Below are 27105 nucleotides of genomic sequence, written 5' to 3' on the forward strand. Positions count from 1 at the left end.
AGCTCCGCTTATTTAATACAGTGCAGCATGCTGAATACAGTCAAAAAGATGGTGCGGCAGAGTTGAACAAATTTGAGCATTTCAAACTTCCCAGGCAGCAGCAGACTGGGCCCAGGGAGACTGTACTCGTATGCGGCAGGGGTGACCCCACAGTGCGTGTTCCAGCCAGATGGAGTTGGCTTCCTGCCCAATGAAGGAGGCCATGATTTCAACCAACAGCAGGGAAGGACAAATGAGAGAGAACGCCAGCGCCCCCACTGGCAGGGCCCTGTGTCTGCACTTGTCCACTCGGGTTCAAGTGTTCAGAGTACTCCCTCTGCTAAGATGTTAGGCCTCAGGAGACGACGTGGTAGCTGTACGGAGTGGATAAGTTTGAATAGAATTTTTCAGACTGGTTTCATTTGTGTCATTTTTCTATTTCTATTTAATAATATATTAAAAAAGAAAATTAACATGCTTACATGTGTTGTGTGTGTGTGCGTGTATAAATGTGGCTTTTTAAAAGTATACATTTTATAAACATGTCTTAAGGTTAAATCCCTACTACTTAATAACAAATGTATGCTCCCATTTAGAAGAAAAGAGAAGCATATAATGTGGAAGGTAAAAGTGACTGTAGAAATCTGAGTGTATTAATAAAAACATCATTTTCATACATGTGAATATTTGCAAACTCTAAGAGGTAATAAAGCTCTTCTCCTATTGAATAGCTGTCCCCTTTTCAATTATTCCTTAGTTGAGTAGCTACTACTCTATGAAGCAGAATTTTAGAACTGAAGATTATTTTAGCATCATAGGGTAATTGAGGTTATAATTACTTTCGTTATCCTCGGTCCTGTTCACCAAGTTAGAAATTGATTTAAAATAGCATCTGTAGAATAATATATCAACTTTTAAGGTCATCAACAGCCCTGAAGACAAAGAAATCAAGAATTCAGTCATTGTTAAAATCAATTATTTTAATTGCTTAAATAAACATACATAATTGATGTAGGTGAGGGCGATCACAAGCAGTTTGATGAAATTTGCAGTGAGTCATCTTACTGCTGGAGACAGTCACAAAGAGCTCCACCTGTCGATCTGGTCAACTGAAAGAACTGGTCACTCAGTCTTCAAGGACATGCACATTGTGAAGGAGGCCAAGCAAAAACCAAAGCAAATAACTAATAGCTACACATTTGGGAAATGTACGTTGAATTACACAAATGAGTTTTAACCAATTGTGTATCTGCTGTAGTTGGTACATTTTAAAAGATAGCCATTCATGAATACAGAAGTGTGAGGGTCAAGTGGTCTATCATCAACACACATACAGATAGAAACCATTCAACTTTCTAGAGAGGCCCTTTGAGTAACAACATCAAGACCTCAAGTTTTCCCCGCGGGATTTTGGTCTTCTTATCTGGGTGTGCGCAGGCAGAGATGGGCTGGGCAGTGGCCAGCCTCCAGGTGCGGCTGCAGGCTGGCTGGACCTAGCACTGCAGCTCCTCCTCCTCAGCCTGCCGGGGGCCTCCCGAGGAGCTCTGGGCGCTGGCGTGGGCTGTAGAGCTGAGGACCTCCTCAAAACTGCCTCCTCCATGGTTCGTCCCACCTACTTTCGTCTGAAACAAGCAAATAAGCAAAAATGCAGTTAGTTGTTAATTATCATTTTTGGAAATGTGTTTATAAGAATGCCAAAAACTTGATTACTTTTGAATTCAGAAATACTATCTTCGTTGAAAAGTGAAAGATGTAGAGAAGTTAGTTTCCTTCAGCAGAGTGCTAGAATGCCATTGATATTTTGGTCTCGGGATAGGATAACTTACAACTTTGCAGTTTTAGTAATGTCCTCTATCTCTTCCACATCTAAGATTCTCATCCTTTGGAGAGGATAATCAGATCTGTGGGCTTTCAATATCTATCTCACTCACCCAGAGAACTGATTTCATCAAAATGGAATTGGATTTTAGGTTAATTCTCCCAATTTTACAAGGGTATCAATATGTTTAGATGACTTAAAACTAAGATTTTCTACTTGAGATTTAGCAGGACAGTCTGAATTTCTGAATAAAGATTCTTGACAAGGCAGAGCGGCTAAATGGAACATGATTTCTGGTCTCTGCTTAGAAAGCTGGAGATGGATCAAGTTCAAAGTACTGCTAATTTCTCATCTTTCTAAGCAACTCTGAGTAGGAAAACCCCTTAGAACACAAGATGCTTCACAAGGCTCTCTTGCATACTTGTAATTAACTGAAGAGAAACAAGAAAGAATCAACTTACATTTACAAAAACACGATTAAGTATTATGAAAGATTCTTTATTAAAAACCCTTCAAAAGAATATTTAATGGCCCCAAAATGCTGGATGCAAGTTTTACCAAGATTTGCATTGGTCTTCCCTTAACCATTCACAATGAAGGAAAGGAAGATATAGTAGAAATGTTTTTGATGAAGTGCTGTCATCAGAATGATGTTTCAGGCACAGGCACCACCCAGGAATGTGTCTGGGCTCCTCGCCTGCCCTTTGGAACACTTAATCAGGGTTTAAAAGCAGCTCATTCATTGCAAAACAAGTATTTTCTCTAATTGTCACTAAAATCCCTCTCTGTCTCTAAAATTCTGCTACTTAAATTGACATTTTCTATAACACTTAGGTCAGAAAAACTTTCTGTTAAGGACCAGAGAGTAAATATTTTAAGCTTGGGAACCACAAGGATTCTGTCACAGATAATCAAATCAGTGGCTGTTGAAAGTAGCTGCAGATAGCACCTGCATAAATGAGTGTGGTGGTGTTTCAATAGGACGTTAGCCATGGACACTAGGATGTGAATATCATGTAATTTAATTTTCATATGTAATAAAATACTCTTATTTTGATTTTTTACCAACCATGAAAAAAATGTGAAACAATTTTTAGCTTACGGGTGAGTCAAAAGTGGATGATTAGGTAGATTTAGCCCACAGGTCTAATTCATGGGCCTCTGCAGAGAACTGGGCCCTCCTCTCTGTTACCTCAGCACCTGGTGCAGGAGAGGCTTTCCAGTAGGATTTTTCACTGTACTTCCTTTCCCAAAAGAAACTAATAAATTAATTCAATGTGATCTACTCTATTAATAGTCCACATGTTTTTTTCTCTTTTTAAAATTCACATCCTCTTTGGCTTCTTATTTTGCAATAGAAAATCACACACAGTATTCAATCAAGTGAATACAAATTACTGATGTTTTCTTCTGGGTTTTGTTTCTTCTACTCTTTGGTTTCCTCAAATCAAAATAGTAAAATCAAAAAGGAATGAAGTGCTTTGAAATAATCAATCTGGCAAAGAGGGGGTGGAATATAGGGACTTCCTAACCCATGGGCTTACTGACGGTCACTGCAATACTTCAGGAAAGGACTGCAATAGATGTGAGCCACAAACCTCCGCCAGAGCCTTCCCTTCATAAGGGCTTTTCATCCAAGAGTTTGTCACTTTGTCCCTAAATTTATAATTGTTCTTTGTACAATACTTTATTTGAACTGCCAAGCTGGGCTTCCTAATCTCATAATGAAATAGCTGGCTGAGAGGACACAAAGAAACAAAAAATATAATATATCTTGCCTTATTTTTTAAAAAGGTTTTGATATAAGACATGTAATCATCAAAAAGTAGGTGTGCTAGAAATATGGTCTGCTTGATGCAAAGGGAGAATGAGTGGCAGGGATGTAGCTGCCCATGATTCACTGGAGCACAGCTGAATATGGCAAATGTGGTTCCATTGGTGTTGTTTCTGCATCTGCCTGTTTGTCTTGGATGAAACAGAAAGGATGCTCTTTGACTGTACAGGTGACACCAGAAGAGATGTTATCCACTAATACACTGCAAGGATGTAGACAGGACCAAATTTTATATGCTTACACAGGATTGCATATAAAGGAAGAACCGCTAATTTGGTACAAATGCCACATGGTGTGCTTCAGACTGCATGAGGAGATGGCAGGTGCAGACGTTACTTCACATATATTTTCTTGTAGAACATAAGTAAGAGTTCTTAAAGCAGGATGTGTGAATGGAAATACAACGTGGAGAACTCAAAGTCTTCTATTCATCCTTACTGATTCATGAGTCATCCCCTCAGCAGAAAACAGCCTGAGGATCCACAAATGAACAATAGAGAAACTTTGGAGAAGATTTAGAACACAAATGTAAACTGCAGAACATAAGCTCTATAAAGAAGGATTAAATGGATCTATTATTTAGCCTAGAAGGAGAAAAAAGGAATGAGAAATTTGTAATTATTGAGGAAGTAGGAGGTTTTACACAAAGCATGATTATCAGGTATTCTACATTGCCTGAGTGGTCAGCAAGAGAGGAATTAGGCATTGGCTTTGATATAGGAGGTGTGTGGGATGTGAGTGGTTAAACCCATGGACAGCCACACAAGCACAGAATCCACTCATGGGAAGTCTCAATGCCAGGAAGTATCTGGTGAGTTGAGTGAGCACTCAGCACCTCTAAAGGAGGGCAGGCGCTCAACCTTCTATCCCCACGAGGTTAGGACAGTGAGAGGCTGAGTGTGTGGATCAAACACTTAAATCCTGTGTGAACCATGAGCTCATCAGATTCTTAAAAGCAAATGGAGATTGATTGTTCTTTATTCTTCTTTTGCTTCTTCATATCTCCTAAACAAAACCTAAAAGTACAACTTCTCCTATGTCAGAATGTGTCTAACAAGCAACAGATCCATCATCCTTGGGCTAAGGCTGAAAACTAAGTTTGAGAAACTAACACTTAATACTTTCGAGTCTTTTGTTTCTATACTAGATGTTCTTCCAAGAGAAACATCCACCACATTGCATGCCCCTCCCCTTAAAAAGCTGTTTCTGGTAATGGGGTGATTTAATGGCTCCTGCACATTGGCTAAGTGATGGTGTGGATAAGCAAAGTGGTAAAACTGCAGAAGTAGAAATTGCTGGTGAATGAAACTAGTGAAGGCATGGTAAACACTGAGTAATAAGTCCCTTCTTGGGCCTGTAACACCTGACTGTAGGCCTAAGGAAGTAGACCCTCCACTAAGAGAAAAGACCCTCCAGGTCACTAAGAGCATCTGTGACCTATGTGAAGAATAACTCCCACCCTTACCTGCACTTAGCAGGCAGCACCCATAAGGGTCCTATAGTGAGATCAGGAAGCAGCTTGACAATTGCAGTGCACATAACTTATTTTGATCTGGTTAAGGATCATGCCTTTCTAGTGATAATAATATGTCATTAAGTCCCTGTTTAGGTAATATCTTTCAAAGCACAATCTTAATTGTTTCAATCTTTTTTTCCCCTATTTTAAAAGTTTATGCCTTTTGAAATCAGACTGATTTTATTTTTGCTCTTTTTTTTAACCTCTGTACTTTAGCTTATCTATGCTTAAAAATAAATCTAGTGAATTTTTAAAAATACTGTGTTATAGGCATATTTTCAGTTTATATCCAGGGGCCAAATGTATTACTATAAAATAGTGCATTGAGTGGCTCAGTTTAATTTTCCTCCATGAAGACTGTCCTGTGCTCAGGATGTGAATTTGGTAAGCTAGCCTAGATAGCTGATGGGCATTATAACACTTGGTACCCACTTTGTTTTTGCTGGTCCTTGTCCAAACCAGAGGAGCCCTTGGCTGTTATGGAACCTTCACTCACACGCTGAATTCAGAATTCAGATATCCTTGATCCTATCCACAATCCTCTCTCACATGTCAACTTTTAGGCAGATTACATTGAGATGAAGTGGTGAACACAAAATCAATTCATTTTAACAAGCAATTTCACCCTTGAGTTGTTTATATAAACAACTGTAAGGATGGAGCAACACTATTCCATACTGATTTTATCTGTAGATTTATACGAGCAGCAAAGGGTCTGCCTTCATGCAGATCTACCTTCTTGGCTATACTGAATGCTTGTGGCCCTACCTTGCCGTCAGAACTAACAGCAGCAATAACTAAGCTGTCCTGATGGAATGGACCCAATCACACAAAATTCACTTCATCTGTACCTTAAGGCTTGTGACAGTTGTCTCAACCCTCTCCTCAAATGATTTGAAAGTAGGAGAATTCCTAAAATAACAAAAAAAGAGAGGTCAGCTCCAAAGACCTAGCGTCTTAGCAACCATGCTGTTTGGTTTTCTGCTCTGATTTGTAAACATCGCCTCTGCACCAGAGCTCCCTGTCAGCTTGCCACCTACAACAGCCATGTTTAAAGTACTTTCCACTTCTGCTAGGTTAGGTCCAGAAACCATAACCTGACATGGACTATTTCTAAGGAAAACAGTTAGATGCTCAACTGTGGAACAAATAGTGGAGTCTGTGGCAAAGATACAACTATAATAATTCCATGGTGCATCATAAATCATTTCCAATGAGTTAATGGAGTGATAAAGCTTAATTTTTCACTTGCTAATTAACTGCCACTAACACAACATTCCTCTTCTTCTGTTTTTTTTTTTTTTTTTTTTTTTGTCTTTCTTTCTTGTCATGTCTGAGTTTTCCTTCTTGGAATTTTAAAGTTATTTAGTTCATAAAATATGAGACAAGACAGAAATAGCTCAAGTCATGGGGAGGGGGCATTCATAAAAGTTCTTTTCCCTGCCTTAGAAAGTTATCATATTGATAACTTTCATAAAATGTGGTTTCTGAAAGTTCAGGCTTTCATTATTTGATGTTGAAATATATCCACTGACTGTCATATCTGATGAAAATGGTGTTAACAGCATATTATTTTCCTCCCAAAAAAGGATACGCCTATTTGTTCTCTTACCAGACAGAAGCTTCATAGCTTGTTGGCATTTAATTTGTAACTCATTCATTGTGTTTAATCTATATAATCATGTTTTTGCTTTCAGTGTAGATCCTTCATCTGGTGCTTACTGGTTTCTTATTTTGGATTTGGCCACATGACATTACAATTTAATGAAGTCATTACAATTAAAAAGTGATATCACTAAGTCCAACTACAAAGATAGGAACTGAACTAAAAGACAGATCTTAAATCTTGTATTAATATTAGATTTTGGAAGCAACAACTGATATTATTATCAGTTTCAACTAAATGTTACTATATTGGATAAGCTGCCGGCTATTCCCTAATTGAGAGCAGATAAAAATAAGAGGAATGGCTTGTAGAAACTTTATGAGGAAGAGTGGCTATAAAATATGGGTTTCAATGAATGTTGTAAGATGAACCATTCCCCTAAAACTATCAAGAGGCAACTAATATAGAGAATATGTTTTTGAATTTGACTTTTGACTTTGCTGGAGATTGCCTCCTGAGATTTTAGTGCTTCAAATGGTCAGAAATGTACCTCTATTTAGGCTGTTCACACTAATGTAGAGTTCAGAAGAGTCAGGCATGGCATTACACCTTGTATGTATGTGACTCAAACAGTCCAATTTCTATGAGTATTCCTTTATAATACTTTAGTTTTATGATGAAAATGTTAGTGAAATTATACTTAAGTAGCTCAAAAGTATATAACTGTGGCATTTCACTTCTATTGCAGATTTTATTTGGCTAAGCTTGCTCCTATAGCCCACTGTCTTCATCATTTATATCCACAGTGGGCATATATGTTAGATGATTAAAATCAATTTTTATTTTAAACTTAATTTCAGGAAACTTATGGGGATTCCATTTGACCTATAAGGCACTAGATAGATTCCTGGTTTACAGAGCAAAACCATATTAATTTTTTCCAAGCTTCCCAAATTTAAAATTTGGTCAGTAAAAGAGCTCAAAGCTTTGTGTTATATTACTTCATCTGAGTGTTTCATTTGATGAACTAATAACTTTGAATCTGTATTCCCTATTTACTACCAACTATGGAGAACCAAATATTGTGGTTAAATTTCCAAATCAACCAATTAATCAAATAACCCCAGTGTGGTAGAAACTTCACAAGAAATAGAACAAACATCCTTCTAATTAAATTGTTCTAGAATGCATGCCAGAGAAGAAGGATAAATTGTTTAATCAGACTTAATCACATCATGTGCAACAATAAGCTTGTAGCACTGCAAATAACCCTAGAAAGAATTTGGTTTCAATGGTCTCAGACTATTTAAAAGTAACTGAACTTCCTCTATTGTGCATTAAAACCACAGTGTGTTTTGTAAAGCATGTAGAAGGGGATAGTTCCGACTAAAGTGAGAGAAGGTCCCAGAGGCCTGATCTCCCCACCATCAATGGCAGCCCAGACAACTCTAGGGCTTTGGAGAGCACCTTGGAAAGAGCAGCAAATCTGGTTCTAGCTTCTTATTTTAAATATGCCAAAAAAAAATTGATACCAATAAGGTGACTTTGTCAAGCGTGCCACATTAATCCTTGGCAGAGTTGGTACAACATGCCTCTTCTAATTCCCAACCATACATTCCTCTAGACTATTAGTTTGATTTTATCTGATTTTACCACTAAGCCATACAATCTGAATTCTTATAAATTTTCATCCAGTTGATATTTTAGCGACATTTATAGTTCAACAGATATCTCACCTTAATATCTACTTTAAACATCCTAGTGATATCCTTTCTGGGACCATAACCTTCTTATTTCCTATCCTTTCACTTTACTTGTTCTCCCAGGCTTGCATTTAGTCATGCTGAAACACAAATATATTTTCATGCTTGCAAGCATGCTTGGAATGTTCTAGGTCCTGTACTAAATGCTTAACATGGGTTACTTTGTTTTGGTGTTACAGCATCCATATGAGGTGGGTCTTATTTCTTGCAACGTACGAATAAGAGAAAGGAGATTGAGATAGGATGAGTCACTTGTCTCAGATAAAATAGGAAAAGCTGGATTTAAGCCAGTATGTTTGGTCAAAGACCCAAGCCCCTTACACCATCCTTCTAAAGAATTTCTTAGAGATCAGTAGAAAGAAGGATGAGGTAAACCATGGCACTTTAGCAATTTCCTTTCCTATAAAGGCACGTGCAGAGGGAAGCTTACAAGTAAATATCAATAAAGTAACATTTCATATACATTCTGCATCAATGTTATATAAAATATTTTACACACATTACCTCATAGCAGGCATACTTATGGAATGGCGAATGGAGTAACTTCAGGACAAAAGCAGATTAAAAGAAAAAAAAAAAGAAGATAGCACAATATAAGTACATGACAATCTCCCTCTTTGCAGTTCTTAAACAGCAATTTCAAATATCTGAAGTATTCCTTGCCCATTCAACCAAGATATTTGTTTTTCTTGGGCACAAGGGGTCACAGTCAGCTTTCAAGGATATGAAGGAAGAGCAGCTGGTCCATGGTCACACACTACTCTATTTGCTGTCAGGTCCCTATAAGAAAAGAGAATGTGTAGTATCCTCCTAGTAGCTCATGGGCTTCTTATCCAGGTCTAACCTGGGTCTTTGCTCCCTTTTCCTGCCCAGGAAGACAGTAAGTAGGGAAGGGTAGTACCCAGGAATTAGAACCATGCAAACAGAAGTTAGTTGTTCCATTGCAGAGAAACTGTCCAGAGGAATGTACGTGATTAAAAAAGACATTCAAGGAAGTGTGTGCCAAGCTAACACAACTCACACAGTTCAACATGGAAGGACGGATCCCTACATCCACTGTGGTTTAATTGTCAGGGACATCTGGTACACATAAACATTCCTGAGAATTTTAAGGGATTCATCCTCTTAATCCTATAGTAGCTGACTCATCTCCTCCTGCTCGCTTGTTATTTTTCTATTGAGTTCCACTCAGAAAACAGGCTGGGCAGAGGGAAGAAGCAAGATGAGGCCCATTTTCCTGGGCTGGTGCTTCTCCCTCATCCATTTTCAACATGGTCACTGCTTTCTCTTCTCCCAAGAGGCCATGGATTAAATGTATGACCCTTCCCTGAAAATATCCACTGAGTTCACTAGTAAGGACAGCACTTTACTGGAATACAGAAAGAGAACAACAAAGAAATTCAGGGGATACTTACAGCCTTACCCTAAATACTCCACACAGAAACTGTAGGCAAAAATGTGTCCTTAGAAATTACATTTGAAGACATCACTAAAAGATATTCAACATTACCAATCTATTCATCTCTTTTAATATAAGCAATTTCTCAGGGAATTCTTTTTAAGTTTATGGTAAGATTTCGGTTAAAAGAAAGCTTAAATCAGAGGCAGGAGACTGACCATTGCAACTTCTTCACATATGTGCTTTTTCACCAAACCTTACCTTCAATTTCAGAAAGTACAGAAAGTTGAAGGTGGAGAAATATCAGCACAAATAACCATTACTAGAAATTCAGAGAAACACAGTAGTCTAGAGAAAAAAATGTTCTGTTGCAGTTTCACTTTCTAGAAGTTTTATAAAAATACACTATTCTCAATTTCCACTTGTTTTTTTCTTCTTTAAATCTAAGAATCTTGCCAATGTAGGAAGAAATGTTGCAGAAAAAAGAATACTAAGAGATTGCTCAGCAAGTGAAACGGTGCAAATATTAGAAATGAGATAAATACATGGTTAAATAAATTCATATGTATTAGGTGTCCCACAATTGGTATTTTCCTGGTTAGGTACACTCTCTGGAAAATAGTCTAGTTGCACAGTGCTTACCCGATGGAGTGAGACCTGCATCCAGCAGCATGGGAGAGAAGAGCAGGGGCAGAGTTAGCATTTAGGATGCAAATAAATGACCGCACTGCCCCTTGGTGTCCCCTCTCAAGAACTCAAAAACAAAAATTGCATAATTCCATTCACTACCTTTTTTTTTAAGTATATAGTTGGCTCACTGCATCTGTGAGGAATTGTTTCCAAGACCACATGTGAATACCAAAATTTGCAATGCCAAAGTCTCTTATATAAAACTGGTATTTGCATATAACCTATGCACATTCTTCTGAATATTTTAAATCATGATTACTTGAATACCTAACACAAGGTAAATGCTATGAAAATACTTGTTATACTGTACTGTTAGAGGAATAGTGAGTGATATGAAAAAAACAAAAACAAATCTGTACCTATTCAGTATAGATTAACTTTTTTTTTTTTTTTCAAATATTTACAACCTGCACTTGGTTGGATACGAAAGTCGAACTCAGGGATACAGAGGGCCCTCTGCACTTTTTATATGTTTTAAAGATTTTTTATCAATCTACTATAAATTTTGCTTTTCTTCATGGCTATATGAGTAACATTATATGCCTCCAGACATTTCATTCTCACTGGATTACAGTTTGAACAAATTCACTGAAAAATTCTGAAAAAAAAATGCCATTATTTTTATGAAAATGTTTCCAATAGTTTCTATTTCCTCTACATTACTTTCATAAATGTGACTTCATTTTAATTTCACAGTACACATTTGGTGAAGCAGATATTATAAAAGTTATTTTACAGGTGGAGAAAGAGATTGGACAATTCCATGACTAGCCCAAGGTGACATCACCTAATGATAGTCAGGTTAAAATGAAAATATTATTTAGCTCAGGAAATATAACTTATTTTTATAAAACATATAAATTAAATCCTGACACAGGGATTTTTATTTTATTTTTAAAAGGCCCATGTTGTCAGATTGATTGATTTTCTTACAGTATTCAGGATTAAACCCAAGACCTCAGGCACACTAGGCAAGTCCTCCACCATGAAGCTATACCCCCAATCCTTTTTATTTTATTTTATTATGAGAAGGTCTCAACAAGATGCCCAGGCTGGCCTTGAACTTGCTATCCTCCTGAACTTGCTATCCTCCTGTTTCTACCTAATGCACAATTGAGGTTATAGGCTTGCACCACCTCACCCAGGTAATTTGGAATTATTTTAACGAAAGAGTATGAGGTACTGTTTTTATCCTAAGGTATCTAAAATTGGCTAATAATCTTTTTGAACAAGTTCAGAAATTTGTTCTCAGAATACACAAAGAATTTTATCATGTAACTACTTAAAATACAGAATAATAAGATACTTTAAACATTAGAAGGGTTTAAAGTAAATTATCTGCGTTAAATTGTTAACATTTCCCCACTGTCATTTTATAAATTGGTACATTTATTTGAGCAAAATGTTAAAGCTTAGTAATTTTTTCTCATTTAAGAGTCTTTATTAAACTTAAGAAATATTAAAATGACATATATTACTTATTTTAGAATAATTTAAAACCAAAAGTTCTTTGTAATATTTATTGCTTTTGCAGGGAATTATCCTCATTAATAACAAATGTTACAAATTACAGCTTGAAAGGAATACAAAAACATAGCTCTGAATTTTTCCAACTTCTCAAAATATTTTGGGACTGTATTTGAGTCTCTAGAAACATAGGCATCATTCTAAGAATTATTAGCTAATTTATAATGACAGTGTTATATCCTCCTTTTTCAGTATGAGGGATTGAATTCAAAGGTGCTTAACCACTGAGTCACATCCCCAGCCCTTTTTATTTTTTAAGACAGGGTCTTGATAAGTTGCTTAGGTCCTTGCTAAGTTGCTGAAGCTTTGAACTTGCCATCCTCCTGCCTCAGCCTCCTGAGCTGCTAGGATTCCAAGGGTGTGCCACTGCCCAGCTCAATGCCATATTTTCCATATGGAGCAATAATTAATGAAAAGTGTGGAACTCCTAGGAAACAGGTGAGGAGCTTCATGAAACACTGTAGGCACCTATTAATGGATGCTTCCTAATTTCCATCATGTGGGATCACCTTGAAACTAAGATTGTCACTTAATAAAGATTAAAACTAGTACTCATTGAGTGTAAAGTATATGCCAAACTCTCTTCTGCAACTTTTATAACTCAATGATGTTGCTACTTTGTGTGTGTGTGTGTGTGTGTGTGTGTGTGTGAGAGAGAGAGAGAGAGAGAGAGAGAGAGAGAGGAGAGAGAGAGAGAGAGAGAGAGAGAAAGAGAGAGAGAGATAGAGAGATAGATAGATGCTGGGGATCAAACCCACAGCCTCATGTACATGAAGCACATTGTTACTCTTATCCCCATTTTGTAAATGAGAACCCTCAGGTATAGGAAGATAGGTTATATCCATCCTTTCCTTAACTTGACCACCTGAATCAAACCACCTGAGAGCTTGTTACAAAGGTAGATCCTATATTGTACCCAAGATCCACACAGGCACAATCTTGGAAAGGTGAGATCTGGAAAGACTTATTTTAAACAAGCTTTGGGGATGTCTGAGATGTCCCCTAAAAATGGAGAAAAACTATTCTAGTTGACACTATTGTGCAGAGGTTCAAGCATTAAAGTGAAATATTTCAACTATGTGTCTAGAACATACATTTTATAAACATGGCAAAATGTATTTTCTTGAATATGACAAGTAATAGGGTCTTTCCTGTTCTAAGAGATTACTGAATTCATGTAGAGAAATGCTTTAATGCAATTAAAATGACTGCAAATTTTATTTGTTAAACTCTGGCAGTTACTGACAATTCAGAAGATTGACCTGTTCGACACATGTTGCCTGTGAACAACTTGAATTGTTCTTGACAGTGCAGTGTAGTAAAAATGAAGATAAAACCATGTACTCAGATTTGTTAACTCTATTCTCATGAATGATTAGTTGTTAAGATGGGTCATGAATATTGGGCATAATCCACCAAGGTATAAATATTTGCCTGTAGGTATCAAAGCTGCAGAGAAATAAGTAAAATAAGAATTTATGGCCAGGCATGGTGGAGACCAACCTGTACAACAGAGCAAGACTCTATCTCAAAAGCAAGCAAAAACTCGACAGAGGCTGGGGAAGGTGGTGCACACCTGTAATCCCAGCTTGGGAGGTTGAGGTAGGTTGAGGTAGAAGTGCAAGTTCAAACCCAGCCTCAGCAACTGAGACCCTAAGCAACTTAGCAAGACCCTGTCTCTAAATAAAATGTAAAAAGAGCTGAGGATATGGGATCAGAGGTTAAATACCTCTGGGCTCAACCCCCAGTAACAAAAAAAAAAAAAAAAAAAAAAAATGGAACCTAGCTGGGTGCAGTGGTGCACAACTATAAACCTAGCAGCTTGGGAGGTGAGGCAGGAGAATCTCAAGTTCATAGCCAGCCTAAGCAACTTAATGAAACCCTGTCTTAAACTCAAAATTTTTTAAAAAAGGACTGGGAATGTTGCTCAGTGGTTAAGACCCTTGAGTTCAGTCCCTGGTATCACAAAACAATAACAAAAAAAGAGTGTATGAATATAATAAAATAAATATGTACATAATTTTTTAAAAGAAAAAAATTAGAAACTTACTTGAAAAGTTTTTTTTAAAATATAAGTTTGATTTCTAAAGAGAAAAATGAAATTGATTTCTAAAGAATGATCTCCTAAGGCATATTAGCCAAATTAAAAATAAACTGATGGGGTTTTAAATGAGTAAAAAATGAGAACAATAACTCTAGAGAAGCTAACTTCCTTGAATGTAATCTTAAACATAAAAATGGCTAATATTACATTTTTTTTCTGGTACCTACAGTGAAGATGTTTGGTTCTCAGTTTTTTGTTTTGTTTTTTCCTGTGGTGGGGACTAAAACCAGGGTTTTATGCATACAAGCAAGCATTCTACCAACTGAGATATATCCCCAGCCCCTAGTTCTCAGTTTAAATTACCTTTCTGTTCACCCTAGTTTAATGTAACAGTAATTCTAAAAATGACTACAATGTGGAAGGTACTTGCTTAAGTTTTGCTACTGTAATGCACCACATGATAATAATCATTAAAAATGATGAAGTGAAAATATTAACCTATTCATAATTTATTGCTAAAATGAAGAAAGAACATTGTTAGAAGTATAAATCAAAAGAATAAATATGTATGTATGTATTTAGCACAGAAAAAAATAGCACATAGTTGTATACAAAAACAAGCTAGGATAGTTTATCAGAGTGTATTTCAATGAGCGCATACACTATTTAAGACTTATAAGATTCAGTGTGTGCTGCATTCTTTTGAAATCCCTCCTCCTCACTTCTATCTTCTATTTTTACTAATGGAAAAGATATCTTTGGGACCAGGCCCCCTAGGCTGACCTTCAAGCAAAAATCATCCCAATATAAAAAATTTTATCTTAGTCATTAATATCATTTTTATGCATTAAAAGAAAGTTAAGACCAGCCAATAGACAATGCTCCTTTATCAGTGTCCCCTTGTGTTATGATTTAGATCTTTTCCCCAAATCTCAAGTGTTAAAGACTTAGTCCCCATTGCAGCAATGTTCACAGATGGGGCTTTTAGGAAATGACTGGATAATGAGGAGTTTAACCTCAGCAGTAAATTAATCCATTTGATGGATTAATTAGTTTGAATGAATGAACAGGGAGGAGGTGAAAACTATAGGCTGGTGAGGCAAGGCTAGAGGAAGTATGTCACTGGGGGTGTGGCCTTGGAGACTATCTCTCGTCCCTGGTTCCTTCCCCTCTCTTTCTCCTTCTGCTTCCAGGTGGCCATGTACTGAGCAGTTTTCTTTTCCATGCCCTTGCTCCATGATGTTGTGCTTCACCTCAGGTCCAAAGCAATAGAACCAACCAACCATGGACTGAAATCTCTGAAATTGTGAGTCAAAATAAATCTTTCTTCCTGTAAGTTCTTCTTGTCAGATATTTTGGTCACAACAATAAAAAGCTGACTAACATATCATGGTTCTTTCCCACATACCTCATGTCTCCAAACTTCTTGCTGATGGCTGTCCCCACATTGCTGAAAGCTGCCGTTGCCTTCTGCCCTGCATGGCTCAAGGTTTCATGCGTTTTCTTGTAGCTAGAACGAAAAGGGATCCGGGGTAAGCAACACAATTTTTCTATATGATCTTCCATAAAACGTTCACCTTTCTTCTCTCTTCTTACTTTGAAAATTCACTCTCCTAAACAGACTTAGGAAAAAGATGATCCACACAAGTCATTGTTTCTTTGACTATTTGGGGATGATGAGCTGACTGCTGTTCATCAGTAGGAAAGTCCGGAAGAATGTACATATAGAAATACAGGGTCATGTGTGCAGATCTTTTATTGCAAATGCTGGAACTGCTCAGAGAGCAGAGAACTATTTCTAAAGAAATAAATTAATGCTATGAAGAGACTTGTCAGTGACAGTGCTAGCCACAAAAGTATCAGAAATTAGAAAGTATAGATTTTTATGGGTGGCATATATTGCTAATTTGGGTAAAATTAACCAGAAAAAGGCAAAATACTAGTAGTTATCTTATTTTTCTAATATTTCAAGTTGGGAATAACAAGGGCACAAAATCTGATGACAATATGGTGATTTTTATCAAAATAGATCTCTGAAGACAGTAAGTACTGCGACTACTCATTTCTAAGCCTGTTGCCCCATGAGACGGTGACCACTTGAGAGCAAGGAAGCCATTCATCTTTGTGTCCTCAATATTGGGCAGAATTTACAGTAGAAACTCAACAAATACTAGATGAATGAACAACATAAAAGAGGACACTCCTCTGTGGCTCCAAATAAGGAGTAATAATGGCAATAAGAATAGATAACAGAAACAGAATGAACAGACTTGCCAGGAAGCTACGAGTGAGAAAATATAAACCAGACAAAAACACTGTCCTGAGGTTCTGAGCATGAATGACAGGAAGAACAGTGGCGCTTTCCATAAGGCCGAGAAATTTCTAAGAGTTAATTAACAAAGTGAGAAATAAAAGATACATAACTTGAGGAATATAAAGAAATCAGCAAAATTTTGCATAGATTTTTTTTAAAAAAATTCATTCATAGAGTGTATTTAATGTATTCTTCCAATTTATTGTGTTACTGTACAAGTTTCTCCAAAGCCACCGGAAGCTTGTATGTGGCACCATTGAGAAAACTGCATCAGATGAAATCAGCTGCAAGGAACTTGCCCTTCCCTCCACTCCTTCCATCCCCTTTAAGTTATTCAATCCCAAATATAACACAACTCTAGCAAATGCATTAAAACATGCCCCTTGGTCTTCCCTAGGACTGAAAATCTCTATGGTATTCTATTATTTTCTTTTTGTTATCAGGATAGAGTGAGTCTGTTATATAATAGCATATATCATTTATTACACAATGCCTGTTTTTCAGGATGTTTAAAAACTGTTAACTAGATCATGAAACCAAGTAATTTACTGACAGACATTTCCTACCAAACATGGGAAGATCAAGGGAACAAGGGACAAAAAAGAATCTGTTGACTAGAAGGTAATTTGTGTGTCTGGAGAGGACTGTGCTTGTGAACAGGGAAGGGGAACCCCAGATGGCACTGTGTAGGTCTTGCAGCAAATGAGAAGGGAGAAGGTGAGAGAGATGAACAGTTTTGAGTAAGTTTGTCTCTGCAAATGTCCAGAAATATCATCTTATTGAAATTATAATTCTATTTGTACATTTTATTACAGGATTGTAGGTTTTAACTATGGAAAAATAAATTGTGACCATGTGAAACCATGGAATTTCAGGCACTTTCCAAATGAAATATTAAAATACAACTTGTTATTAATGATAAGGTAATTAACGTAACACTGTTGACGATCAGAAATTAAAAACATCAATCATTATTACAAGATTTTAGGTGCAATCTTGAAATGGAATGTGCAGAGAATTCTGCAGAAGAATCATGCTACTAAATAGGTCTCCACAGTCCTAAACACTTGGATTAACTAGGCTCAGAAACAACCTTTAAAAGCAAAATTTAAATATAGTGAATTTAGATTTATTTACAAAAGAATTAAATCTGTAATTCCTATCAGTTACATTTTTACAATGTTGACAGAGTTTTCACAAAGTAATAATTGGGCTATAAAACCAAGTCTATGAAAATGTATTAAAAATGAAATTGATATATTTTAGAAGTAAGTAAAACACAGTATTATATGGAAATTAAGCATTTTCTTTATGGACTAGGATTCAGAATTGGGCCCAATTCAGGACTCTTTCTACTGATAGCACAATTCTGAAAAATATCAATGGATATTTGTTTTTAAGCAAGTTTTTCATGTATATTGGCAAGGACATAGAACAACCCATTAGATACACATATAGGAGACCAGCATCATCTTTAAACTTCCATTTCATTCATCTTCCTCATCCAACCCATCAGGAAACCCTGTTGGTGCATTTCAGCTTTCAAAGGAAATCCAGAATCTGTTTCCCCATCACCTCCAAGGCCTTTACCTTAGTTCAGGCTATCATCATCATTCTCTCTGGGCTCCAACTTGGCTCCCTTCTTCTACCTTCATCTCCCTCTAGTCCCTTCTCAATGCAGCCACCAGAGAACTCCATTAAAACATTAATCAGACATTGATTGTCTGCTCAAACCCCTGCACTGGGACTGAGCGTGGTGGCATGTGTTATAATCCTCACAACTCAGGAGGCTGAGGCAGGAGGATGGCAAGTTCCAGGTCAGCTTCAGCAAATTAGTGAGGTCCTAAGCAACTTAGATCTATTTCAAAATAAAAAAATAAAAATAAAAAGGATTAGGGATATAGCTCAGTGATAAAACACTCCTGGGTTCAATCCCCAGTACCAAACAAACAAACAAACACCTAGCTCATCTCACTCACAGTAAAAAGTCAAAGTTCACATATGCAGGCCTTTGGTGGCCCTATCCAACCAGGCCACCAGCTCAGTTCTCCCTCTTGCTCTTACTCCCTCATCCCACTTCAGCCACCCTGACCTCCTTGATGTTCCTGGAACACGCCAGGCCCTGTCCTACTTTCTTAGGGCTTCTGCTCTAGCTGTTCTGCTTTGTGATGCCATCAAACTTGGAAAGAAAAAGGTTCTGTTGTTTTATAAATGCCCCACTTGGAAGGATCAAAAAGACCTGCCACCTTTCTGTGTCCAATCAGAGCCAGAGGGCCTGGGGACCTTAGTCAAGTGAGTGACAGCGGGATGACACTGAGCTCCAGGGGCAAAGAGGAAACAGGGGTTGAAAAGAGGATTAGGAAAAGGTGAGGGAGAAAGTCTATTGGTCAGCGACCCCACATTGACTTTGACCTGAAAGGTGACTCAAGGAAAAAGTGAAGAAACAGTCTGCAGTAACTGTGGCCTTCACGGGCTGCAGGGACTGGCTACTAGTCAGAGAATTCCTTCTCATGCTGGTCTTACATTCCTTCAGAATCTCTTGCAATTAGACCCAGTGTTTAATTTTCTTGTAAGTTGTTCTACCTAGGTTAAGATTATGTATTTGATGTGACTTTGAATTTTGGGATAACAAGTATCTTTTGAGCACTCCTGCATGTATGTGTCATTCTGAATTTGATGACTTGATTTAAAAATAGCCAGAAAGAAGTTCAGATTGTAAGCAATAAGCAGTAGCAACATTGTATCTTAAACACCCTTCTTCAGCAAAATGGAAGGGGGGTATACACAAAGATCTGACTACTTTTATGTGCTATTCCTGACACTTATGCCCTGCAATGAAAAATGAATCTATTTCTATATGAAATTTTAATGTTGCTTTGCAGCCTTTATAGTTCAGTGGTGTTAAGGAAATGACTTTAGGACTCCTGATTTCTGAGAATTATTTAATGTCCGATCTGAAGGCCACTAGAGATCTTCAGATTACAGATGATGACAAGGCAGGGAAGAGGGCCAGGACTCGTCCTTCCTCCAGAATGTCTTATTGCCTTGGAGGTGAATGACATTTGAAGGTGAGTTAGGTCACCTTTCTAGAACTCCAGTGTTCATGGGGAAAATACTGTATTTCAAGAATTCTAAGATGCACTTTTTTTTTTCCCCACATTTTTCCTCTTTTCCCTTAGGTTAACCATCACATTTCTTATAAACAGTTTGTAGCCATTTTCCATGCATGCTTAGAAATCAACAATGGAGAGACAGAGATTTCAAGGGGCTAAGCAATGAGAGGGAGTTTTAGGTGGGGGAGTGATTACCAATGTTAAAGCAACCAGAGACCCATGAGAAATAGGCCATTGGGTTCAGTGTACTCAAAAGGACCAAGGAGCACCACTCACATCAAAGTCTAAGTGAAGGGAACCTCAGAGGTAGAGTATTGTACCTTGGAATCTTACGTGGAGTCCTGATTGAACTTGATCTTAAAATCAAATAAGTAGCATATATCCCCATCCAGAAGAAAGAAGCCTGAGCCTTGAGAGAAGACCTTTCTATCAGGTCACTCAAAGAAGCTGGCGTGTTTGCATTTAACTCTTCACTAGGCCACAGAATCTGGCACAGAGTTTGTAGAGCTGTCACTTGAAATTGTTTTTCAACCCTAACATAAAGAACTGTGTTTAATAATAATCAAATAATGAAAAACCACTTAAATACTAACCTTCTGCCTGACTCAACAACCTTATATTTTAAATGGAAATAGTACTTCACATCTTAGATTACTGGCATCTTTAAATGCAGATTACACCATGTATGACTTACATAAAGAGAAAAATGGAGAATCAGAACATGTTTTCCTTAAGTAAAAGTGGAAGGCTTACGATATCCTCAGGTTGATGTCAATGTGTGTTAGATGGTGGAAAGTTTGTGAGTCTGTGTGGGAAGCCATCCTTATCTAGCAGAATCAGATTAGGTCGAGCCTCATGGCATAGAGGTCTGACTTCCCGCAACTGGCAGATAGGGAAGTCTGTTCCAGATTGCCAGGGCGGGGGTGGGTATATGGTGCTGTGGGAGTGGTTCTCTGTCTGCTTGTGCAATAGTCCCCCTAAGAAAGGCTCCCCTAACTCCACTCTATCCTGTTCTTCGCAGTAGAAGCTCCTCCTGGTTTTGGTCCCCTTTACCTGTTGTTATAAATAAAAGAGAGTTGGACTACTCCATGACATTAGAGGGCAGAAGTGGCATGACCAGACCTGTCACACCCCCTCTCATTTATAAAGAGTATTGGCTCTTGTGTTTTTATTGATTAGATAAGTGAATGGGTAATTGATTGATTTATAGCCAACATCATCCTCCGGCAGTTAAACCTTTCCTCTCCATGTGGGACATTGCTGAGAGACTCCCACAAGTCTGTGAGTCACAAAGATCTGCTCTTTGTCTCTCCTTGTGTCCACAGTCTCCTTTGCACAGCCCTTTCAAAACCCCTCCATTGTGTTGCAATCCTGGTTTTCCAGTCTCTCTCTGTGATCTGCCTGAACTTTCTGGGAGTTCATCTTGTTCATCTTCACTCTATCTCCAGTGCCTGAATTAACCAGAGCAAGACATTGGAAGGAGACGAGAGTTCAGTTCAATTCACTGCCTTCCCTTCAGTTGCAAAGCCAAGAGGATTTGGTATGAAGTTCCTAACTCTGGAGAAGCATGGAGATCTCAGGTGATCTAAAGCCACTACAGCAAAGGACAACTCTTTGGGGACCTGTGCTTCCCATGAAGTCTCTAATCTGGCCTAGGAAAGAACGATTCTTTGGCAAAGGTTTAATATGTGGCAATGGTGTCTACCACTTATTATTTCATATACACTAATTCAGCTAAGAATATTTACTGGCAGATTTCTTGTCTGTTTGTTTGTTTCAAGTACGAGTTAACTTCCTATTTTTCAAAGAAACTCAATAGGAGTATAGCCTTTACTTTTCCAGTTTGGCTGGAATGGAAAGAATTTAACAAGGGCAGGTTAGTCATTTGGCCAGCGCACAGGGCATCTCTACTGGATTCCTTCAGGGGATCCTTTTCTGCAAGTTAAATAAGTAAAAATCATTCTATTATAGAGGTACTTTGCATTAGACAGAGGGGAGTGAAGGGAGGTGAGAGGTAGAGGGATAGAAAGGATAGTAAAATGAATTGGACATGATTACCCACTGTGCATATATGATTACACAACCAAGTGTAACTCTACGTCATGTACAACCAGAAGAATGAGAAGTTCTACTCCATTCATGCATGATGTGTCAAAATGAATTCTACTGTCATGTATAACTAATTAGAGCAAATAAAAAACATTTTATTGACTTTCCATGTAGATTCCTCTTGTCATGACTTACTACTTTGAAAGTCAGTGTTAATAATCAAAAAGAACACACAGTCATCTAAACGGTTTTGACTTTAAGACATTTTTCTACATGCAACTAGAAGAAAAAACTTAAAATTGAACAGTCTTTTTACAAGAAGATATTTCATAGCATCAATATATTTCCTATTATGAGATTTAAAATACAGCATTCCTTGAATGGCTGCATATGAAATATTTCACCAAGGGTACAAAAAAATATTTAGGATTATTTCCTTCCAAAGGTTCTCTAAATGTATTATCAAAACATAAAGTTACCACTTGTAACTAGAAAAAAAAAAGAAATCAGCTTCCTGCCTTGTATAATACAATGACAATCTAAAGGTAAGAGGAATGAACAACCGTGTGAGAGACTGGGTGTGTACATTCTTTTAAATTAGGTCTTTAATCTTCACTGGTACTTCCGAACTCAACAGTCCTGCAGTGGGCTCTTCATAAAAAAGGGATAATAATCATTTCTGACCATAATGGCCTGGATGTCTTGGAAGCCCAACATCAAAGAATAAATAAGTCATAAACTAAACTTCGGTTTCCATGCACCATGCACCCCTTAAACGCTGCATGTTAGGCTTTTACTCCTCTTTATGTAGGATGAAGCTCTTAAGCTTTTCAAAAAGATGGAATAGTATAAATTCTGTTCTAAAACCTTCAGCCCTCTATAGACCTACCATGTGGTCTGTGGTACAACTCAGTGGCTTATTAGTGGGAGAATTTCATGGTTTCACAAAGCAGAACACTGAATAAATAAATGAAGCACATGGGTTTGCAGAGCCACCACAAGGTTGTATTTCCTGATTCTGACTTCTTTTATCTACGAGAGTGATTCAGTCTCTTCCCTTTCTTCACTCTAAAGTCACTTACCTCCCTCATCCCCCTCCCCCCTCCCCTGCCCCATGAAGCCTAAAGACAACATAAAAAGGAAGCAGAAAACAAAGATTAAGGGCATTTGGGTATATTCTTAGATTCTCTCAAATCTAGGTACATTAAAAACTGACAAGAACAACAACAAACCCCACACACAGATGAACCCCTTGACCTGCTCCTGGGTCCCTCGAATCTTTCTACAAAGGGGATAATTTGAGTTGGCTGTGTAATTATTCCTACTTATCGGGTCCTATTGCAATTTGAATCCTACTGCAGAGTAAAATATGCCAAGATCTTTCATTAACATACCATAGATTTTCTTTTCATTATAAATCAAACTAAATAGGTCATGATTGCTTAATCAGTATGCAAAGTATTGCCTTTGGGAATCACACACATCCTCTGACAGCTGAAATTCTTTTTAGTGCTGTGAAATCTAATTCTACCCCATCTGACCCGACCACAGCTCATCATTCCCTCATGTCCAATTTTTCATCAGATGAGCTGTAGCTCTTTCCTGGAATGGGTATCATGAACACTAACAGAGCCAGAATTTAATTAATTCTGTGGAAATAGATTTTGTTTTCCTTCCTCCCAACCCAGGATTAAGACCTTCCTCCTCCTTTCAGCAGCCAAGGAAAAAGGGTTGGAGAAAGACCTCTTGAAATTATGTAGTTGACATACTTCCACCTCCTCCTTAAGAAAGGGAGCAAGTCTTCCCTACAAAGGAAAGTTTGCTTCATTCTTAAAGGCTAATGAGCCCAGGATCTTCTGGATGTGTTGGGTAATCTCGGCAGGGGCAGGGGAGTCGCTCTGTAGTAAGGCAGTTGCCTTGCATGTAAAGAGCCCTGGATTATTACAAGCACCACAAACATTAATTGATTAATCATATCTGAGGAAATCTTATGAAACCCTATAGTATTCAAGGACACCTGCTGACAATTCCCCAGTAGCCACATCTGCCTGCCTCTGACTCTCCCTGAGTCATCCTCCCAGTATACAAACTTGCCTGTCTACTGGGTAGTGCAGACTCTACAGCCATGACAAGATTTCCCCTCCAGACCTGCTTCCCAATCACCACATGCCTGGAAAATGCCAGACTCTATTCTTCATGCTTTACAAATATGAACTCATTGAGTTCTCACTCACTGCCTATCAGCTAGATACTGGCACGATCTCATTTCCCAGATGCAGTGAGTTCTAGGTGTGAACCCAAGCAATGTAGTCTGTAACCCATGAGCTTAACCACAATGCTGTACTTCCATTGCAGTAAACATACAATACTCACCCAGTAGCCCAAGCCAAAACATCAGAGAGTTACTTTTGATCCCTGTGTTTTTCTCACTGTCCACCACTGGGAAGTTCTGTTAGACTGACCTCCAAATTCCATCCCTTCTCTGCCTGTGACTCTCCCTCACATCCTCACCCTCCTGAGCTACTACAGTGATCTCATAAATGATTTTCAAGTTTCCACAATCTACATTATACAAAGTAACCAGAGTGATCTTTTTAAGAGGGGAATTGGAACTGGTCACTCCTGCCTCAAACCATTCAATAGCACCCAAAGTCCTCAGAACAAAACCCCCACTTCTTGTCATGGCCTGGAAGCCTCCAAGTCTGTGACCTCACTTCCTCTCACTACATTATAGATACAAGAAATTTCCTTTGGCTCCTGAAATTATCAAAGCTAGTTTTCACCTCGGGGTCTTTGTAGCAACTTTTCCTCTGTCTGAAAGCTCACCCCTCATTCATTATAAGACTGAATTTTTCTTTTGCACTCAAGTCTCAGCTTGAAGTAAACTCCTAGGACAGGATTCCCCTGCCTGGGCCTCCAGCACAGCAACTTCTACCTATTCCTCCAAGTCACCCTCTATGATTTTTCTCAAGTATTTCCCAGTATTCCTCATTTTTATTAACTAAATTACTTATTTCTTGCTCCTTTCCCTTTCAACACTCAATGAGACTAGGAATCTTGTCCATCTTTGTTGAATTCTATTATCTTGTGGACTAGAATAGGCCCCAGGTAGTAATGCCCTACTAGATATCTACTAGATAGTGTGAACACTTGTTGGATAAATGACTCGTTATGACCCTTTCAGTGACTTTCTATTGCCTGTAGGCAAAGAATAACTAACTCTATCAACAGGTGCCACAAGATCCTGTAGAGCAAGCCCTGATCCTCCCCTCTATCTCAGTTAGCACTAATTAACTGGATGTTCCTCAGGACGAACAGTCTTCTTTCCTACTTGGGTCTTTACCAGGCTATACCACCCCCAGGAGACTCCATCTGTCCCCATTGGCCTGTCTATATCCTGCCTCTTCCTTCACAGCTCTGCTTAAACATCGCCTACCTATGGAAACCTTCCCCAAGATCCAGGCCAGGCTCAGTCTCCTTACAATCCCTTAATACTCTGTATTCCTTCACCTCATTTTTCACACTTGCCATTTGATATGTGAAAACAAAACAAAATTCTGTCTTTATGATTACATGGTAAGTTCCATAACCTCAGGGAATAAATATGCTCTCTCCAGCCAACAAAAAGCTTTACACTAAGTAAGTCGCCGGCTACAATACCAATTTATTTTTCAGACACTGAAAAACACAAATCACAAAACACTTCCCTGAGGGAGTAGGCCAGAAGTCTTCCTTGAACCTGCCTATTCTAATTCCACATCCCAGGACTCATATACATCTCTCCCCTCCATGCCTACATCAGATGCAGGGTAAATTTCACATACTGGCTGCTTGGATACTCCCTGCTCTGTTCAGCAACAGAACAGCCCTGCCCTCCATTTGGATACCTTATTCTTGCAGTGATTAGGTAAGCCAAGGGGAAAGATACTTCCTACTTCTTATACCCCAGAGGCAAGTTCAGATTGGTATGACATAATCTGAACTGAAATAAATGCAAAGACAACAAAATCCAGGGAATTGGAAATGGTTCCACCCCACACTTCAGGGCCATTAATTGGTATTGGCTGCCAAGGTGCAAAGATGGAGACACCAACTACTGACAGATAAACTTATTTAACTTGGTGCCTACTCAACTGTGTTTTTTAGGAGGCTGCTCATCTGGTATTACAATCCGGTACTTAAAGCTGGTGCACATCAATGTGTGGTTTCTCACCTCCTTCCATAATAGTCAGCAACAGGTTGGTTAGCCTCTGAGATAAACTTATGGTCTCCCAGGTTCCATCCTGTCCTACTCTAGGATGTGCCCTGAACCCATCTGGATAAATCATTGGGCACATAAGCACAGAATCCTAGAGGTTGGTTAGGTTATGTTACAGGGGCAGAAAAATATTCTTCTTTCGCATAGAAACCAAAGGCACAACACCAAGGAGACCTCAGACTCTTTTCAGATGCAACTTCTCATGTGAAGGGCACCTTCACGCAGGACCAAAAAGTCTTAGACTAAGAACCAGAATGCAAAATTAGCCCCTAGCAAAACTGAAATAGTTGTTATCATGGTACCTGTTCCCACTACCAGGTCTCTCTAGGCCCAGGAGAAAAGTTCTGCAAAGAGAAAAGTTGATTCCCACATAGGTATGAGGAGTCATGATCTTCACCTTCTAATGAGTGATACTAGGGAAGAACATGCATAACTCAAAAGCAAAGATCTCTTGATAGTGGAACTCAGGATTAAAGCTAAATCTAAGGATAGGAAGCCTTTTAGATCTCCCCACTAGCCCCTCATCCTTAAAACACAAAAATTAAAAAAAAATATCACTTCACATATGTGAGAACACTTTTAACATTTCGTTCAAGACACTTGACAAAACAAAATATTTTAAATCATTAGGAAACTATCACCATAAACATTTCACATAATTTAAAAAGTAAGTCGATGAAAACATGATTGTAGAATAACCAAGGTTACTGGTACTTTGCTTAAGACAAGACAAGGCACAGCAAATCCAAAAACATTCTGTTGTTCTAAGTCCAGCTTTAAATATTCTTTAGAAGACTCATGATAAGTACATCCTGAAAGATGAGAGGCCCAAGGTTTTCTTTTCTTCCTTCCTTCCTTTCTTTCATGTGTGCCTGTGTGTGCTGCTGGGGATTGAACCCAGGGGTGCTTACCACTGAGCTACATCCTTAGTCCTTTTTATTTTTTATTTTGAGTCAGGATCTCACTAAATTGCCAAGGATGGCCTCAAGCTTGTGACCCTCCTGTCTCACTCCACCAAGTTTCTGGGATTGCAGGCACGTGTCAGAGCACCCAGCACAGGTTTTCCTTTAAAATTAATTTCCAACAAGTCTGTACAAAAACTGTCAACCATGTTTGATAGTAAATGAAAATACATAGTGAGTGTGGAAGGAGGATAGAAGAAATAAGAACTGTTAGAAAGAAGACCAACAGGGA

General features: G+C 38.2%; 1 protein-coding gene across 4 annotated transcripts in view; it reads right to left on the reverse strand.

Annotated features, from left to right (window-relative positions):
* Positions 1–944: 944 nt before the first annotated feature.
* Positions 945–27105, reverse strand: part of Tpd52l1 (TPD52 like 1) — an 89967-nt gene continuing 63806 nt past the window's right edge. Inside the window, exons 4-7 of one of the 4 annotated variants that reach the window (XM_047558718.1) lie at positions 15586–15687; positions 9022–9060; positions 6000–6060; positions 945–1601 (exon numbers count right to left, since the gene is read on the reverse strand). In XM_047558718.1, coding sequence (XP_047414674.1) covers positions 1473–1601; positions 6000–6060; positions 9022–9060; positions 15586–15687 — 331 coding nt within the window. In that variant the 3' untranslated portion in view covers positions 945–1472. The remainder of the gene's footprint in view (positions 1602–5999; positions 6061–9021; positions 9061–15585; positions 15688–27105) is intronic. The other 3 variants (XM_047558719.1, XM_047558720.1, XM_047558721.1) reach the window with 3 other exon arrangements.

The sequence above is a fragment of the Sciurus carolinensis genome, chromosome 7 (assembly GCF_902686445.1).
Source record: "Sciurus carolinensis chromosome 7, mSciCar1.2, whole genome shotgun sequence".
Taxonomy (NCBI): Eukaryota; Metazoa; Chordata; class Mammalia; order Rodentia; family Sciuridae; genus Sciurus; species Sciurus carolinensis.